Here is a 17,603-nt window from a genome sequence, read left to right on the forward strand (position 1 = left end):
AAATGCTTTCTCTGCATCTATTGAGACAATCACATGGTTTTTCTTTTTTGGTTTGTTAATATAATGAATTACAGTGATTGATTTTCAAATGCAAAACCAACCTTGCACTCCTAGGATAAACTCTACTTGGTCATGATATATTATATAATGTTGGATTTGATTTGCTACAATTTTGTTTAGATTTTTATATCTATGTTCACGAAGAATATTGATCTGTAGTTTTCTGTTCTTGTAATGTCTTTGATTTCAGTATCAGTTTAATGGTGGCCTCACAGAATGAGTTGGGAAGTATTTCTTTATCTTCAATTTTTTGAAAGACTTGTGGAGAACTCGTATTATTTCTTCTTTAAAAGGTTGGTAGAATTCACCATTGAAGGTGTTACACACTGAATTATGTCCCCTCAAAATTCATTTGTTGAGGCCCTAATCATAGGAATGGTATCTTTACAAAAAAAGGAAGAGACACCAGAGCTCTCCACACATGCATAAAGGACGCTGTGAGAAGGCAGCCGTCTGCAAGCCAGGAAGAGAGGTCTCACCAGAAACTGAATTTTCCAGTACCTTGATCTTGGATTTCTAGCCTCCAGAACTGTGAGAACAGAAATTTCTGTCATTTAAGCCATCCAGTTTGTGGTATTTAGTTATGGGAGCCCTAGCAGACTAATACAGAATGTATCTGGGCCTGGAGATTTTTCATTTATTGATTTGTTTTTTGGTGGGGAAGTTTTTAACTACAAATGCAACTTATTTAATAGATATATTATTATTCAGGTTGCCCATTTCTAATAATTTGTGTCTTTCAAAGAATTTGTCCAGTGCATCTATGTTAAATGTATTGGCAAAAAGTTGTTCATAATATTCCCTCATTATCCTTTTCATATCTGTAGACCATGTCATGATGTCACCTCTCTTGTTTCTGATATTGGTAATTTGTGTCTTTTTTTTTTCCCTGATCAGTCTGGCTAACGGTTTATCAATTTAATTGGTATTCTCAAAGAACCAGCTGTTGATTTCATTGATTTTCTCTATTATTTTTCTATTTTCTATTTCCTTGATTTCTGCTTTACCACTACTGTCTTCTTTACTACCTCCTTTCTTCTGTTTACTTTGGATTTCACTCACTCTTCTTTTTCTAGTTTCTTAAGGTAGAAGCTGATGTCACTGATTTGAGCATGTTCTTCATTTCTAACACAGGCATTAATACTGTACCCTCCCCCCCATTACTCTTTTCATGACATTCCAAAATATTGCTACGTTGGCTTTGCATTTTATTTTAGTTAAAAATATTTTCTAATTTCCCTTTCAATTTCTTCTTCGACCCATGGGTTATTTGAAACTGTGCTATTTAATTTCCAAATGTTGCAAGATTTTACAGAGATCTTTCTGTTACTTATTTCTGATTTAATTCCATTGGTGTCAGAAAACACACTCTTTATAACTTTAATCCTTTTAAATTTACTGAGACTTGTTTTACAGCCCAGCATATAAACTATCTCAATAAATATTCCATGTGCATTTGAAAAGAACATGTGATCATCTGTTGTTAGGTGGAAAGTTACATAAATGTCAAATAGGTCAAGCTGGTTGATAATGTTTAAATATTCTATATCCTTACTTATATTCTGTTTATTTGGGTTACTATAATGAATTACCAATCACTGAAAGAGTGGTATTGAAATCTCTGACTGTAATTGCAGATTTGGCTATTGCTCCTTGCAGTTTTATCAGTTTTTGCTTCATGTATTTTGAAACTCTGTTATTAAGAGAATAATTGTTTAGAATTATTATGTACTCCTGATGAAGTGACCTCTGCATTATTATGAAATAGCTTTCTTTATCCCTAATAGTCTTGGTTCTGAAATCTACTTTGTCTGACATTAATGATATATTATAGCTCAAAACATACCACGTACTATATATTAGTACATAGTGACTCCAGCTTTCTTTTGATTGGTATGGTAGGCTAAATAATGGTCCTCCAAAAATGTTCACATCTTAATCCCCAGACCTGAGAACGTTACCTTATATAGCAAAAAGGACTTTGGGGACGTGATTAAATTAAGGATCTTGGGAAGGGAAGATTACCCTGGATTATCTGGGTGAGCCCTAAATGAAATCACAAGAATCCTCCTAAGAGGGAAGCAAGAAGATCAAAAGGGGACAAGGCAATGTGACAAGAGAAGCAGACATTGGACTGATGCAGCCAGGAGCAAAGGAATGCCATAGGCCCTAGAAGCTGGAATAGGTAAGAAACAGATTTTCCCCTGGAGGCTACAGAAGGAACCACCTGCTGACACCTTGATTTTAACCCTTTAACACTCATCTGGACTTCTGCCCTCAGGACTGTAAGAGAATAAATTTGTGTTGTTTTAAGTCACTAAATTTGTGGTAAATTGTTACCACAATAGGAAACTAATAAAACTGACGTTAGCAAAGTATATTTTCCCCCTATTCTTTCAGTTTTAGCTTACTTATGTCTCTATATTTCAGGTGTGTTTCTTTATGTCAGCATATAGTTGGGTCTTGCTTTTTCACCCAATCTGACAATCTCCGACTTTTAATTGGGAATGTCTTGACTGTTTACATTTATTGTGAATGTTGATATGGTTGGGTTTGAGTGTATCATCTTGCTATTTGTTTTCAGTTTTTACCATCTGTTCTTTGTTCCCTTTTCCCTCTTCTATCTTCTTTTGGATTAACTCTGAACATTTCTTGTTATTCCATTTTGTCTTCTTTGTTGACTTATTAACTATAACTTGTCTATTATAATGGTTCCTTTAGGGTTTATACTATACATCTTTAACTTATCACATTCTGCCTTCAAATGGTATCCTCACATAAATTTTAAAATAGTATACTTCCAATTCTCCCCTCATGGCCTTTTTGTTATTATTGTCATGCATTTTACTTTTATATATGTTAAAAACTTCATAATCCATTGTTGTTATTTTTGTTTAAACAATTATCCTTTAAAACCGATTAATAAACAAGAAAAAATCTTGTATTTTTATCCACAAAGTTACCATTTCCAATGATCCTCATTCCTTTGCAGATTTCCATCTAATATTGTTTTTCTGCCTGAAGAATGTCCTTTAACATTTCCTACAGTATGGGTCTGCTGGTGATGAGTTCTTTCTGCTTTTGTATGTCTGAAACTTTATTTCACCTTCATTTTTGAAAGATATTGTGCTGGGTATAGAATTCTAGGTGCTAGTTATAAAATTCTAAATATAGAATTTCTTTCAGTACTTTAAAGTGGCTGCTCCACTATCTTCTTGATTACATTGTTTCCAACAAGAAATCTGATGTCATCCTTATCTCTATTTTTCTGTACGTCTTTTTTTTCTCATCAGAGGATATATATTCTTGTGATTTCTTAAATTATTATTTCATTGGTTATATTATAATTTATTTACTATTCACCTAGTTTAGATTGTTTCTATTCATTTTATTACAATAAACAATGCTGTAATGAATTAATGAACATCCTTATAAAAATATGTTTACGTATTAAAGCAAGTATAGCTATAGAGTAAATCCCTTTAAGTAGAATTACTGATTCAAAAAAACTGTGACTTAAAATTCTGATGAATGTAAATAAACTCCCCTGTAAAAAGACTGAACAAACTTACACTATTACCAACAATATGTAAGAATGCTTACTTTTTCCACATTCTCACCACTGGGAATTCCTGTTTAAATGTTTGGCATTCTCTTAGGGGAAAATTTATCCTTCTTAATTTGCATTTCTTTAATCCTGAGTGAGATGTTAATCTTTTCAGGTATTTATATTTAATTTTTATTTTCTTCTATGAACTGCTTGTTCATGTTCCTTGCCCATTTTTCTTCCTCACTATTTTGTAAGAGCTCTGCATGCTAACGCAGTCAACCCTTGTCATGTGTTACTAATGTTTCTTCTGTGTTTGATGTTTGGTTTTCTTTAGGGTAGTTTTCCACACAATTCTTAAAAAATATATGTAGTCAATTTTATCATTCTGTTCCCTCCTAGCTTCTGGGTTTGAATCATTCTTTAAAAAGGCTTTTTCCACTCCAAGATTATAAAAATATTCCTTTATGTTTTCTTCTAGAACTTTTTTTAAAGTTAAATCTTTGGCCAAACTGGAATTAAATTTAGTATAAGGAATGCTATAGGGATTCAATTTTGTTTTTCACTATTTATTGCTTAGTCCTTTCTTTTTGCCACCAATTTGAGATGCCGTCTTTATCACATACCTGCCCCATACTCCTATTGTATCTGGCTTCCATATCTAAACTCTTTATTCTGTTTCATTGATTTATCTGTCTATTCCTGTGCCAGTACCCAATTATTTTAATTTCTATGGCTTTCTAATTGCTTTCATATTATGTAGAGAAGGTTCCTGCCTCTCCACCTCTCCCTTCGCTTTTACTTTTCAGAATTTTCTTGGCTAGTCTTTCATATTTACTTTTCTAGCTGAAATTTAGCATCATTTTATAACATTCTCATAGCTAACCTCCAGCCCTATAAAGCAAACCAAAATAAAACAAAACAATTAACAAATAAACAAAAATCTGTTTTTGAGCTCTCATGCATGTATACAGTAATTTAGGGAGAAGTAAGTTTCTTATAACACTGAATCTTTATGGTCAAGAATAAGGTTCTTTCCATTTTTTCAAGTCTTTTTTTTAATGTCCCTCAGTAGAATTTTTAACCTCTCTTCTTATAGGTTTGGCACATATCTTATTAGGTATGTAAGTAGGTATTTTCTCTCTTTTGTAACTATTATAAATAGGATCTTCTCTTATATTTTCTAACTGGGTAATACTTATATATGAAAGGTATTTATTTTTGTCTTCTTTTGGTTTATCAAATTTTTTAAATTTTTTATTTGGAAATAATTTCAGACTTACAAAAGAGTTATAAAAGCAGAACAAAGGATTCACCCATTGTTAACATTTCACCACCACTTTAAGTCATTCTATCTCCCTTTTTATATATACATACATATATACATAAAGAATAACTTGTATACACCATGTTCCTTTTCTCACTAATATTTAAGTGAATATTTTCTAAAAACAAGGACATTCTCTTATACAACCACATTATTATTAACTTCAGGAAATTGAACACTAATACAATATTATTATTTAATCTACAGTCCATATTTCAATTTTGCCAATTGTTCCACTATCTATTATTTTTTAACCAGTCTTTCTAGATTCTTATTGTTTCTGATAGTTTTTTAGTTCATTCTTTGGGGTTTTACAGAAACAGAGAAATAACATTTAAGAATGATAATAATTTTGCCTTATCCTTTTCTCTATTTATTCCTCTTGCTATGATTTCTCACAGCCTTATGCTATGTAGGTCACACCACAAATAGGACAAACATCTAAACTTGAAAAGGGTTCTGTAACTATTCCCTCCAAAGTACAAGTATAGAAAAAATACAGTCTACAAGCCAGAAGTTCAGGATCAAGTCCTAGTTACGCTGCTAATGAGCTGTGCAACGCTGGGAAAATCCTTAACCTCTCTAAACTTCCTCATCAGTAAAATAAGAAAGTTGAGGTAGATAATCTCTAAATTCTTTTTAGTATAAGAATTCTATGTTTCTGTAAGTTACCTACTTAAAGAAATAAAATTTGCCTCACCTTTTCTTCTTGCAAGTTTTTTGTTTTTCCTGATCTGTTCTCCACTCTTGAGTCTGGATGAATGCATATTCTTCCTTTTACCTTTAATCATTAAAGCAAGATCCTGCATTCTTGAAAAATAAATGTGTTTTTAAAATTACTATCATGTTCTTTACCACCATTCACAGAAAATGATACCAAATTTTGACTAAATTTTTAAAACTCAAAAATATTTTACTGAGCTGCTGTCAAGCAGCAAGGCAGTTTTAAATATGGAGATAGCTCCTGAGTAAACTGCAGATAATTCTGCAACAGGCATGCCAGTCGTTATGGTTTCTAGCCTTCTTTTTGTGCCACCGATGGGTTTCTCTCCTTTAGAGGCAGTCACCTACAAGTGCAAGTATTCTGAGTCTCTTGTCTCTCACTCTCCACGTTGGCATGCCACTATCCACTTTATTCATCTTCTAGGGAAAAAGAGGCAGGCTCTTTGCAAGAAAAAAGGACTTGCCATGTGGTATGGCACTGATTAAAAACTACAAAATATTGGGGCCGGCCCAGTGGCATAGCGGTTAAGTTCGTGTGCTCCGCTTTGGTGGCCCAGGGTTCACAGGTTTGGATCCCAGACGTGGACTGATGCACTACTTGTCAAGCCATGCTGTGGCGGTGTCCCATATAAAATAGAGGAAGATGGGCACAGATGTTAGCCCAGGGCCAATCTTCCTGAGCAAAAAGAGGAGGACTGGCACCCAGTGTTAGCTCAGGGCTAATCTTCCTCACAAAAAAAATAATAAACTAATTTAAAAATTTTTTTTAAATTGCAAAATATTGGCATAAAATCAGACACATAGATCAATGGAATAGAAGAGTCTAGAAATAAATCCATGCATATATGGTTATTTAATTTATGACAAAGGAGCCAAGAATATACAATAGAGAAAGGACAGTCTCTTCAATAAATGGTGCTGGGAAAACTGGACAGCCACACGCAAACGAATGAAACTGGACCATGATCTTACACCACACACAAAAATCAACTTAAAATGGATTAAAGACTTGGATGTAAGACCAGAAACCATAAAACTCCTAGAAAAAAACACAGGGGATAAGCACCTTAACATTGATCTTGGCAATGATTTTCTGGATTTGACACCAAAAGCAAAAATAAACAAGTGGGACTAAATCAAACCAAAAAGTTTCTACACGGGAAATGAAACTATCAACAAAATGAAAAGGCAACATACCAAATGGGAGAAAATATTTGCAAATCATACATCTGATAAGGGGTTAACATCCAAAATATATAAAGAACTCATACAACTCAATAGCTAATAAACAATCTGATTAAAAAATGTGATGGGAACTAAAAGACATTTTTCCAAAGAAGACATCCAAATGGCCAATAGGTACATGAAAAGGTGCTCAACATCACTAACTATCAGGGAAATGCAAACGAAAACCATAGTGAGATACCACCTCACACCTGTGAGAACAGCTATTATCAAAAATACAACAAATAACAAGTGTTGGAGAGGATGTGAAGAAAAAGGAACCCTGGTGCACTGTTGGTGGGAATGTATACTGGTACAGCCACTATGGAAAACAGTACAGAGGTTCCTCAAAAGATTAAAAATAGAACTATCATATGATCCAGCAATTCCACTTCTGGGTATTTATCCAAAGGAAACAAAATTACTATCTCAAAAAGATACTTGCACCCCCATGTTCACTGCAGCATTGTTTACAATAGCCAACGCAGGGAAGCAACCTAAGCATCCATCAACGGATGAAAAGACAAAGAAAATGTTGTGTATGTATGTACAATGGAATATTATTCAGCCATAGAAAAGACAGAAATCCTGCCATTTGCAACAACATGGATGGACCTTGAGAGCATTATGCTAAGTGAAATAAGTCAGAGAGAGAAAGATAAATACTATAGGATCTCTCTCATATGTGGAATCTAAAAAAATAAACCCAAACTCATAGATAACAGAGAGCAGATTGGTGGTTGCCAGAGGAGGGAGGTGGGGAGTGGTGAAAAGAGTGAAGGGGGTCAAAAGGTACAAACTTTCAGTTATAAAATAAATAAGTCCCGGGGATGTAGTGTACAGCATGGTGACTACAGTTAATACTACTGTGTTGCATATTTGAAAGTTGCTAAGAGAGTAGATCTTAAAAGTTCTCATCACAAGAAAAAACATTTGTAACTATGTGTGGTGATGGATGTTAACTAAACTTTATTTTTTAAAAAAAGAAAGAAAATTAGCATTAGGCTGAAATACAACAAATCTCTCATTACTTCACCTTAAAAAATAAAGTAAAAGAGTTTTCCAGGTTTAAAAAAAACAACTGCAAAGTAAATAAAGCAACAACACTGAAAAATAAAGTTTTTAACTTAGGGGAAATGGCACCCTGACTCTAATGTCCCAAGCATAGAGTTTTCCACAAGGTATGTAGCATACCTGGAGTGAAAGATATAATTTGGTAGCATACCTGAAATTCTCAGTTGAAGAGCTGTTATCTGTTTGCTCCTCACAGCCAAGTATTTTTGGTAAAATCCTTTCTGGCATCTTATACATGTCATCTGTGTGCTTTGCATCTCTGCCTACTTTTAGTCTGGATGATCTCCTTAACACACATGGAGAGTTCTGGTCAGAGCTATTTTCCAGTGGATTTGAATTTCCCTTATTATTTAGTGGATTACAAGAGGTGACATTTTGATTAACCAAAGCTTGCAATTCAAATGGATTTGGGTCTTCTACAGTCTGTAATAAGATATAAACATACAAATAATTACAACAATGCAAAAAAAAAATTAAAACTAGAAGGAATTAGGTTTTATCTTGTCCTTTGATTACATGAAAATGCGTCTTATAAGATGAAAGTACAAAAACTCACGGACATGTGAACATAATGATAAGTTTTATAATAATTAATATAATAAAAGACAATGCAGATTTAAAAGCCTAAGACAAGAAGAGCATAAGTAAAAATTCTTTTATCAATATTCATCCTTAAAATTCAAGGGCAAACGTAAGGTCACTCTGGGTGCTTTAATTTCACAGGAAATGGGTAGCATAGAATAATAAGAGATATATAAAAACAGTAGAAATGTCATACTAGGCCAGATCAGTGTTCTATTCAGCCTAGTATTTTGTTATTTGACAGCAGCAGTGAGTAATATTTTATGGGACAAGATAGTACATAACCTCCATTACATTGATTTTAAAAGGTTAACAGTATACCATGAATGGCTCTAACTTCCCCTTAATAATCCATATAGATTTAACTTTCATGAAGATATATATTTTTTATACAAATCATGTAAACCTTTCTTAAGGTTATTTATATATCTAGCTTGCAAAGTTTTTCAAGATAAGTTCCATATTTTTATTACAGCTGAGTAAAAGAGTATTTAATTTGATTTGTTCTAAATTAATCTCCTTTCTACTTTTAAAAGGGTTTTTTCTTTTTTGAAAACTTGCTAAGTTCGCGCTCACTTTATCAATATCAATCATAATTTCCTACACTTTACTCTATTACCTCTTTTTAGATTAGAAAACTCGAATGTTTAATTTAATCTTCATTTCCTATCCCCATGATTAGTTTCTCTTTTTATGGATATATTTTTTAGTCCTCTTATGTCTGTTTTGAGATTTTCGTTTTGAGACTTTTTGACCAGAATTACATGCAATATTATTCCAGGTGTGTATGAGGTTAGTACCATGTTATTTAAATCTTTCCAGGGGTGTTCATAGGAACATTTAGGTAATAGCCAGAAGGAAAAAAAAAAAAAGAAAGAAAACAATTCAAATGACCATCATTAGTGAATTGGTTAAACTATATTATATATATATAATAAATTATATTCTATATATATATACATATTTGTGTACATACACACACAATATATTCATACAGTGGAATACCATTCAGCAAGTAAAGATTTAAGTAGTGCTACATCTGCTGACACAGAAAGATAACCTAAGATGTACTATTAAATTTAAAAAACAAGTTGCAAAGCACTATGTATAATATAATCCCATTTATACAAAATAAACTTACATAGAATATGCATAGAAAAAACTGGAGACAGATACACCAAACTGTTAATGTTAACAGTGGTTATCTCTGGAAAGTGGAATTGTGAGGGACCTTTTCTTAACATATTATTATGTATTGCTATAACGTTTGAATTTTTTTAAAAAGAGGATACATTACTACTGTACTCAGGGAAAAAAATAAAGATTATTTTTAAAAGTAAAAAATCTGTCAACATGAAAAAGGAACTTGGCAAGTGGCAGGCCAGTGCAAGGGTCTCCAGGTATTCTAAACCCCAGGAACTACACGAACTACACCACCTGACAGTATCCTCAGACACAGAATGCAAAGTTCTGCCGAAGCCAGGCATAATTTCTTTCCCTCTCCTGGCAGCTCAACTGCATGTATTCTACATTCAACTGGAGACTAATGTGGGGTATTTCGTCTCCAGTTGGCACCTAGGTAGACATAGTGATTTTCTGAGCTAACAAGAGAAATTCTGGTAAAGAATTCTTTCCTTCTTATATATAGGGAATCTAATGATGTATCTTTTCAGGTCTTCTGGGGAGAAACTTATCTAGTTTAACTTTTTAACCCTTTGAAAACTCTACCCTAGGAACCTCTAAAAAAAATCACTGTATGCTCCAAAGTCAAAAAATATCTTTTGAGTGTTGATATTTGCGTAGATATTTTGAATTTAAAATAAAGTATACGGGCAACAAAGGCTTATTAAAGGTCACTATAAAAGTCAAAATCAGACTCATAGTGGCACTCACCTGCTGCACTGAAAGATGTTTGTCCTCTGGCTCAGCTAACTTGGAATCTTGTTCAAATGGTGGAGTAGAACAAACAGACTGAAAATTCACCTCTGCTATTTGTGTACAATCTTCATCAGTCTGAGACATATTGGGCTCCACTCCTAAACACTGAATTTCAGCATTGAGACTGCTGCCTCCCTTTTTTGTGTGACAGATGGGTCCCACCTTGGTTTCTGACAATGTGTTTAGGGCTGCTAACAATTCAGCTGGCAATGCATCATCCTTTGTGTTTTCTAGTAAATCTCTGTGACATGTGAAAGGGAATGATGTGGAACTTGAAGAGTTGCTGAATGGGTTCCTCAACTCTCTAGGTTCAAAATCACTCATTATTTCAAACAATCTGTCCTCCTGGGTGATTTCTGGTGATGTCAGTAACTTTTCTAAGGCAGACACAAAAGTTTCAAGAGAACTTTCCTCATCCTTGGTGTCTTCAGAAGTCATGGTCAAAGTGATGGCCTTTCCAGGCTCAGAAAATGTATTTGGTGCTGCTGACATCTCCTCTGGCTCTAGTAACGATTTCTCCTTTGCAGCAACCACATCAGATACCTTAATAGCAGTACCTGAGAGAAGGCTAATTTCAGGAGAGTCTCGGTCTGCACTTAGTTCCTGTGTATTCCAAACAGAAATTTCATCATTACAGCATATACAAAAATTTGTTTAAAATGAAAACTTTACAGTTTTCTAGTTTATCATGTTGGTAAGTTACCACCAAAAAGTTTTATCAACTTTCCTTCCCTTCCATAAATAAAAATACTCTTTACTACTTTCCTATACCAAATCACTAATGACTCTGAACACATGGTTAAACACTTACTAGTGGACCAAGGGTAAAATTAGCTGGACCATAATTATAGATGGCAAATTATCTGTTCAGCTAAGTTTAAATTATTTGTGCTAAGGGAAGAGGCAGAGGTGGCATGGATAGTTAAATTAACAGATGATCTCAAAACTTCACTGCAGTTAATGGTTGTAAAATTCTTTGTTGCCAAAAATCTGTATTGAATTTTATAAAAATTATTAGCCAGGAATAAAATTGATTAGTTTCATTTTCTTTTTATTCCCCACTTCTATATGAATATATAAATGTGAAGCAAAAAGGCCAAAGGACAGGAGGCCAAAGGGAAAAAGAAGAGAAATGAAGACACAGTTCTATGCAAATATTATGAACCCTGGCTATAAAACAATGGTTCTGAGTTGTGGTTGTTTTAAACAAAAAACACAAAACTTACATTTCTAAATGACTATTATTTTTCAAAGACATCACCTTAATAGGTTATACCTGTTCCCACAATGTTTCCGATGATCAAAATATTATTAGACTTTTTTTTTTTTTTTGGTGAGGAAGATTGGCCCTGAGCTAACATCTGTTGCCAATCTCCCTCTTTTTGCTTGAGGAAGACTGCTGCTGAGCTAACATCTGTGCCCATCTTCTTCTATTTTGTATGTGGGACGCCAACACAGCACAGCTTGATAAGCAGTATGTAGGTCGGCACCCAGGATTCAAAATCCACGAACCCAGGCCACTAAAGCAGAGTGTGCGAACTTCACCACTACACCACTTGGCGGGCCCCTAGACTTCTTTGAAAATTGCTTCTAAATCCATTTATAAGCCATTCAAGAAAATCAGTCTTGATACTTTTAAGGCACTGAACTTTTTTCAATATTAAAACTGTTAATTTGCTTGACCTTAAATAACAGAATGGGTTTTAATAACTTTTGGCTGTTTCTAAAAATCAAATCTACCTTCCACTGACACCACTCTGACAGAATGCACTAATATTCTAATATTCTGATTCAATTGAATTCGAGAAGTGAAAACCCTTTTATTCTCCCTCTCCTCCTTTTCTACCTGCCACTATCTTCTCTGTATATAACACACAGAGCTTAGGAAGCTGTATTTATTTAACAGTAATTCAAACTATAATTTGCTCAGAAAGATAAAAGGAATTTAGAAGGACTTCAAGAACCAGATCCTCTCCAGTCTTCAAGTCACAGGTCAAGTTCTCCCTCCTATTTGAAGTCCTTATATCTACTAAATTCAAGATGTAATAAAGTACACATATTGGACTCTGCCCTAAATGAATTTAATTTCTAACTGAAGATTGAAGGCAAAAATACATAAGACATTAAATAAAGTATAAATAATGTCAAAAACACTGTATGAACTCAAATCAATGACATAAACCACAGAGCCTACCGTGATACAAGAATAAGTTTTCTGGGGGGGAACAAAGGGAAGCAGTGGAGGGTTTTCACGATTGCTTGAAAAATCCTTGGTTAAACAAAGTTAAACAGGTTTCTTTACCACAAGACTTTTTAGAGCATGTGCATTATAAATCTCTGAGGAGACGTTAGAACACAGTGTTCTCCAAACTTCTTTGTTCAAAAAAGTCCTTTTTTTTTCCTCAGAAGATCTATTAATGTCATAGGATGTAAGTGATTGGGAAATACTGAAATAGCCAGTGAATAACGAATGCTAGAGGGAGCAATTACTTTGGTCAAGATCACCAGAGTCATCTGAGACAGACCACAAGGGAGAAGGGACTTGAGCCAGAAATTAAAGATCTGTGAAGGAGTGAAAGAAGGGAGAACATGTATTTATTAAGCACCAGCTAGGTGCCAGACACTGAACTACCTTTCGTTGCTCTCAGTCCTCACAATAACCCTGGGAAATGGATTTCACTATCGCTATTTTACACATGTAAATGACACACACCCTTGGAACACACAACTATTTGGTTCCAAATTTTATGCTCTTTCCCTTGCCTTCTGGCTCCTGACTTGAACAAAGGCATGGAGGCGGGAATGTGTAAGATGCAGCTGATATGAAGTAAGGTGCAGACACGGTAGGGCTGGCCTGGAGAGGTCCCTGATTGCTTGAGTCAGCTGTGGGCAGAGCCGGGCTCACAGTCCTCTTGATTCCCCACAGCACCAAATAGAAAGCAAAGCCAAAGCAAGCACTCAATACATGGTTACTGATCAGCAACTGGAAGATGGGAAAGCAGTATCTAGCAGGAAACAGTAAAGGAACCAGGGTAATAGACAAACCAATAGAAGGCATTTTTGCTACATCATCTCAGCAATTAGTTTGATAATAAGTTATATGCTTCTCCTCTAGATAAAGAATAAGGGACTTACAATGCTGGATAAGAAACACAGATCAAAAAAATAAAGAAGAATAAATACTGGAAAGGGTTGTTAGACAAGGAATAGATTTCTTTCTATTGAAATGGTTTAGTCATATTCCTGCCTAGGGGAAGAACCTAAATGGGCTTGACACTTTAATCAATATAATTTTTTTAAAAAGTCTAGGGGTCAGCCCGGTGGTGTAGTGGTTAAGTTTGAGGGCTCCACTTCAGCGGCCCAGGGTCCACAGGTTCAAATCCCAAGCGTGGACCAATGCACTGCTCATCAAGCCATGCAGTAATGGCGTCCCACGTACAAAATGGAGGAAGATGGGCACAGATGTTAACTCAGGGCCAATCTTCCTCAGTAAAAAAGAGGAGGATTGGCAAGAGATGTTACCTCAGGGCCAGTCTTCCTCAAACACACAAAAAATCTAAACCTATGATCTGCATAGCTAATCTTTGTTATACAGACTAACCTTTTCTGGATGCGGCAAAACTTCTGGATTTTCAGCCTCAGGCCCTAGAAGATAACAATAGATGTTTTCATTCCAGTTTTATTAAAGCACTAAAAACATACCCTTTCACTCAGCATTTCTTTTTTTGTGTGTGAGGAAGATTAGCCCTGAGCTAACATCTGTTGCCAATCCTTCTCTCTCTACTGAGGAAGATTGGCCCTGGGCTAACATCTGTGCCCATCTTCCTCTACTTTATATGGGACACCACCAGAGCATGGCTTGACAAGCGGCACATCGGTCTGCACCTGGGATCCAAACCTGCAAACCCCGGGCCACTAAAGCAGAGTGTACAAACTTAACTGCTACGCCACCAGACCAGCCCTCAGTCAGCATTTTTTAATCATATAACTTGAAATGACTCCCTCAGATATTCATGTGACATATCAAATATTTTATAAGTATTATACCAATTTATTTTTTTTTTATTTTATTTATTTATTTTTCCCCCAAAGCCCCAGCAGATAGTTGCAGGTCATAGCTACACATCCTTCTAGTTGCTGCACGCAGGACGCGGTCTCAGCATGGCCAGAGAAACGATGCGTCGGCGCGTGCCCGGGATTGAACCCGGGCTGCCAGCAGCGGAGCACGCGCACCCAACCACCAAGCCACAGGGCTGGCCCTATACCAATTTATTAATATAAAATTATCAGGGGCTGGCCCCGTGGCATAGTGCTTAAGTTTGGGGTGCTCCATTTCAGTGGCCTGGGTTTGCAGGTTCAAATCCCGGGCGCAGACCTACACCACTCATCAGCCATGCTGTGGCGGCAACCCACATACAAAAGAGAGGAAGACTGGCAACAGATGTTAGCTCAAGGCGAATCTTCCTCAGCCAAAAAAAGTATCATTATGTTGGCAATAAAATTACAAAAGGAAATTCTTTCATTTCTTAAAATACTTTACATGAAGCCAGGTAAAATATAATTATTTGGAATTAATTTAGCTAAAAACCAACTTCCCTATTTTGGCTGAGTTATTCTAAGTATTTGTAACTACATGAGGAAAAATCATATCTACTTCCTCAGTGTCACTATATCCTCCATTAGAGGTAACAGAATTTAAATGAATTCATGCTGTCGAGTTAGCTGTGAAAAGAAACACCCCAGTAGGGCCAAAAGGAATCAGATGATCCTAAATTTGACTTCACCCTCACCGTCTACTCCTCACTCTGCCCGCTCTGGGGTGAGCTGGCTGACAGCAACTCACACCAAGTGAAGCCGAAGGAGGATCAAGAAAAAGGTATCTGTCCTACTCGCGCCTCCTGCCTCCTACTTTTACCATCAAGGCCCAGGAACTCTGACGCACTGAGCTAGGAATTCAGGACTCACTGGTATTTCAATCACGTTTGAGCCATTCTTTGGGTTTCTTTTGATTAGGCAACATCTAGAGCTAGTGTATACGCAAGTAATTGTCTGCCGAACCTTAGAATGCATCCTCACAATCAAGACAGGCTTTTCAGGGAGGAAAAATAAGTATAAATATACTTGCTGAGCTTTACATTCTGCAAAGACCTACTGGTTTTTTTTGCTTCACCTTTGCCATTTGATGACGAAAAGCTATGAAAATCAGCTAGGAGGGTTAATATCATGGCATTTCACTCCCTCACAGGATCATGAGCAAAAAGTCATAAGAATAAATAATTTCTTACCCTTGCATAAGAATCCTTTGTGTCAAGCAATTATGATATATTACAGTATGTCTATCTTGTTACTTAAAATTTTATATCTCTGGTTACTTAAAATTTAATACCAATGAAAGAAACATTTTTAAACAATAGATACATCTTCAATTATCTTTGCAAGGATATTTTTTTTTTTAATAAACTCAGATCCTTGGGGGGGTTAGAGCTAAAAAACAGAGAAGATTTCATCCTCTTCCTCCTTCCCTGAATTGTAAAGAAAGAACCCTCCAAGACATCTTCTTCTATGTTGTTTTTAACCCACCTCATCATCAAAATGATCATTCTTTTATGTCAACAGTTACTTTTTTGTGTGTGTGTGTGTGAGGAAGATCAGCCCTGAGCTAACATCCATGCCAATCCTCCTCTTTTTGCTGAGGAAGACTGGCCCTGGGGTAATATCTGTGCTGATCTTCCTCCACTTTATACAGGACGCTGCCACAGCATGGCCTGACAAGCGGTGCGTCAGTGCGCACCCGGGATCCGAACCTGGGTCGCCAGCAGCAGAGTGTGCGCACTTAACCGCTACGCCACGGGGCCAGCCCCAATAGTTACTATTTTTAAAACTTAATAAATTAATATAATAAAATATACTATATAGTAATGTGATTATTATATTAAAAATAAACACATTGAGAAGGAATTCTCATTTTCTAGCTGCAAAATTTATTTAAAACGGTTTTTACAAAGAAAAAAAGAATTTTTCTTGAATTCTTGTCTATCCTTTGATAAATTATGAAAAATTTTGTACACTTTCTACTTTTCACTTGAAAGAGATAAATGTAATGGCATGTATGAGAAATAATTGTAAAATGCCAAATGAAAAGAAAATGTGCAGAGGAGCTGAATTTTAACTTATAAACAGACTATTTTAAGGCCAATGCTATCATATTTACTAAAGATAGTTTGCTTACTTTGATCATTCTACAACATGGTTAGAATTACTCTTTGAATTGGGAGGGAGAAGATAGGATTGTATTAGAACAGAGTCAGCTATCCTAGCTAACAATTTAATAGTTTCCTTTTACGAGATTTAACTTATAGTCCAGGATGATAATAAATAAGCTTCCTGTTCCAAACACTCTGAAAGAAGTAAAGGCAAGGGGTAGCTGCAACGAAGTGCCAGAAAGGAAGGGAACTACCAGCTCTGTGGGTCTCTAGTCACAGCAGCTTCATAGCAGCAAGAAACACCACAAAGTTATAATCCTGGTGCCTATGGCACTTTTAAAGGAACAGCCAGTAAGAGACTTATGACTCAAAAGTTCAGTGAGGGTGGTGGCAAGAGTGAACAGACACCAATAGCATCATAAAGGCATTTAAGGCTCTCCTAAGGCCAATGGGTAGCAGGTTGGAAGTGTGGGAAATGCAGGACATAGCAGAACTCTGTTTTTCTATAAATACAGGGATTGAGTATGAGAAAGATGAGAATGGATCTTTTGTATAACCATTGCTGACACCTGTTATCATGGTCAAAACCCAAAGGAACCAAAGGAATGCCCAAGGCATGCTATCACCCATGACACCTCTCTCTCAAATTGTTCAAGACATACTTACAAAAAAAGGACTTCAACCTCTAAGATGATATGTCTACAGACTTATGACTGTTTCCATCTACCTATAACTGTATCTTGTAAATGGTACTAAACAGGTTTTTATCACATTTGCAGGGTATGTTTGGCATAGTCTGAATTATAACATTGGGCTATTTGCTATTGATTCGACATCTTAAAAACCACAAAGGCTTTTATACTTGGAGAGAAATATCAATTACTATTTGTGCTTACATTTGTTTAATGGTCAATTTATTAAACTT

General features: G+C 35.5%; 1 protein-coding gene across 1 annotated transcript in view; it reads right to left on the bottom strand.

Annotated features, from left to right (window-relative positions):
* ANKRD31 (ankyrin repeat domain 31) overlaps positions 1–17,603 on the bottom strand; it is a 133,943-nt gene that overhangs the window by 87,100 nt on the left and 29,240 nt on the right. The window contains exons 6-9 of the mRNA XM_058564112.1: positions 14,077–14,120; positions 10,431–11,078; positions 8,107–8,378; positions 5,635–5,744 (exon numbers count right to left, since the gene is read on the bottom strand). Of these exons, the coding sequence (XP_058420095.1) occupies positions 5,635–5,744; positions 8,107–8,378; positions 10,431–11,078; positions 14,077–14,120 (1,074 nt within the window). The remainder of the gene's footprint in view (positions 1–5,634; positions 5,745–8,106; positions 8,379–10,430; positions 11,079–14,076; positions 14,121–17,603) is intronic.

Source organism: Diceros bicornis, chromosome 1, assembly GCF_020826845.1.
Source record: "Diceros bicornis minor isolate mBicDic1 chromosome 1, mDicBic1.mat.cur, whole genome shotgun sequence".
Classification (NCBI taxonomy): Eukaryota; Metazoa; Chordata; class Mammalia; order Perissodactyla; family Rhinocerotidae; genus Diceros; species Diceros bicornis.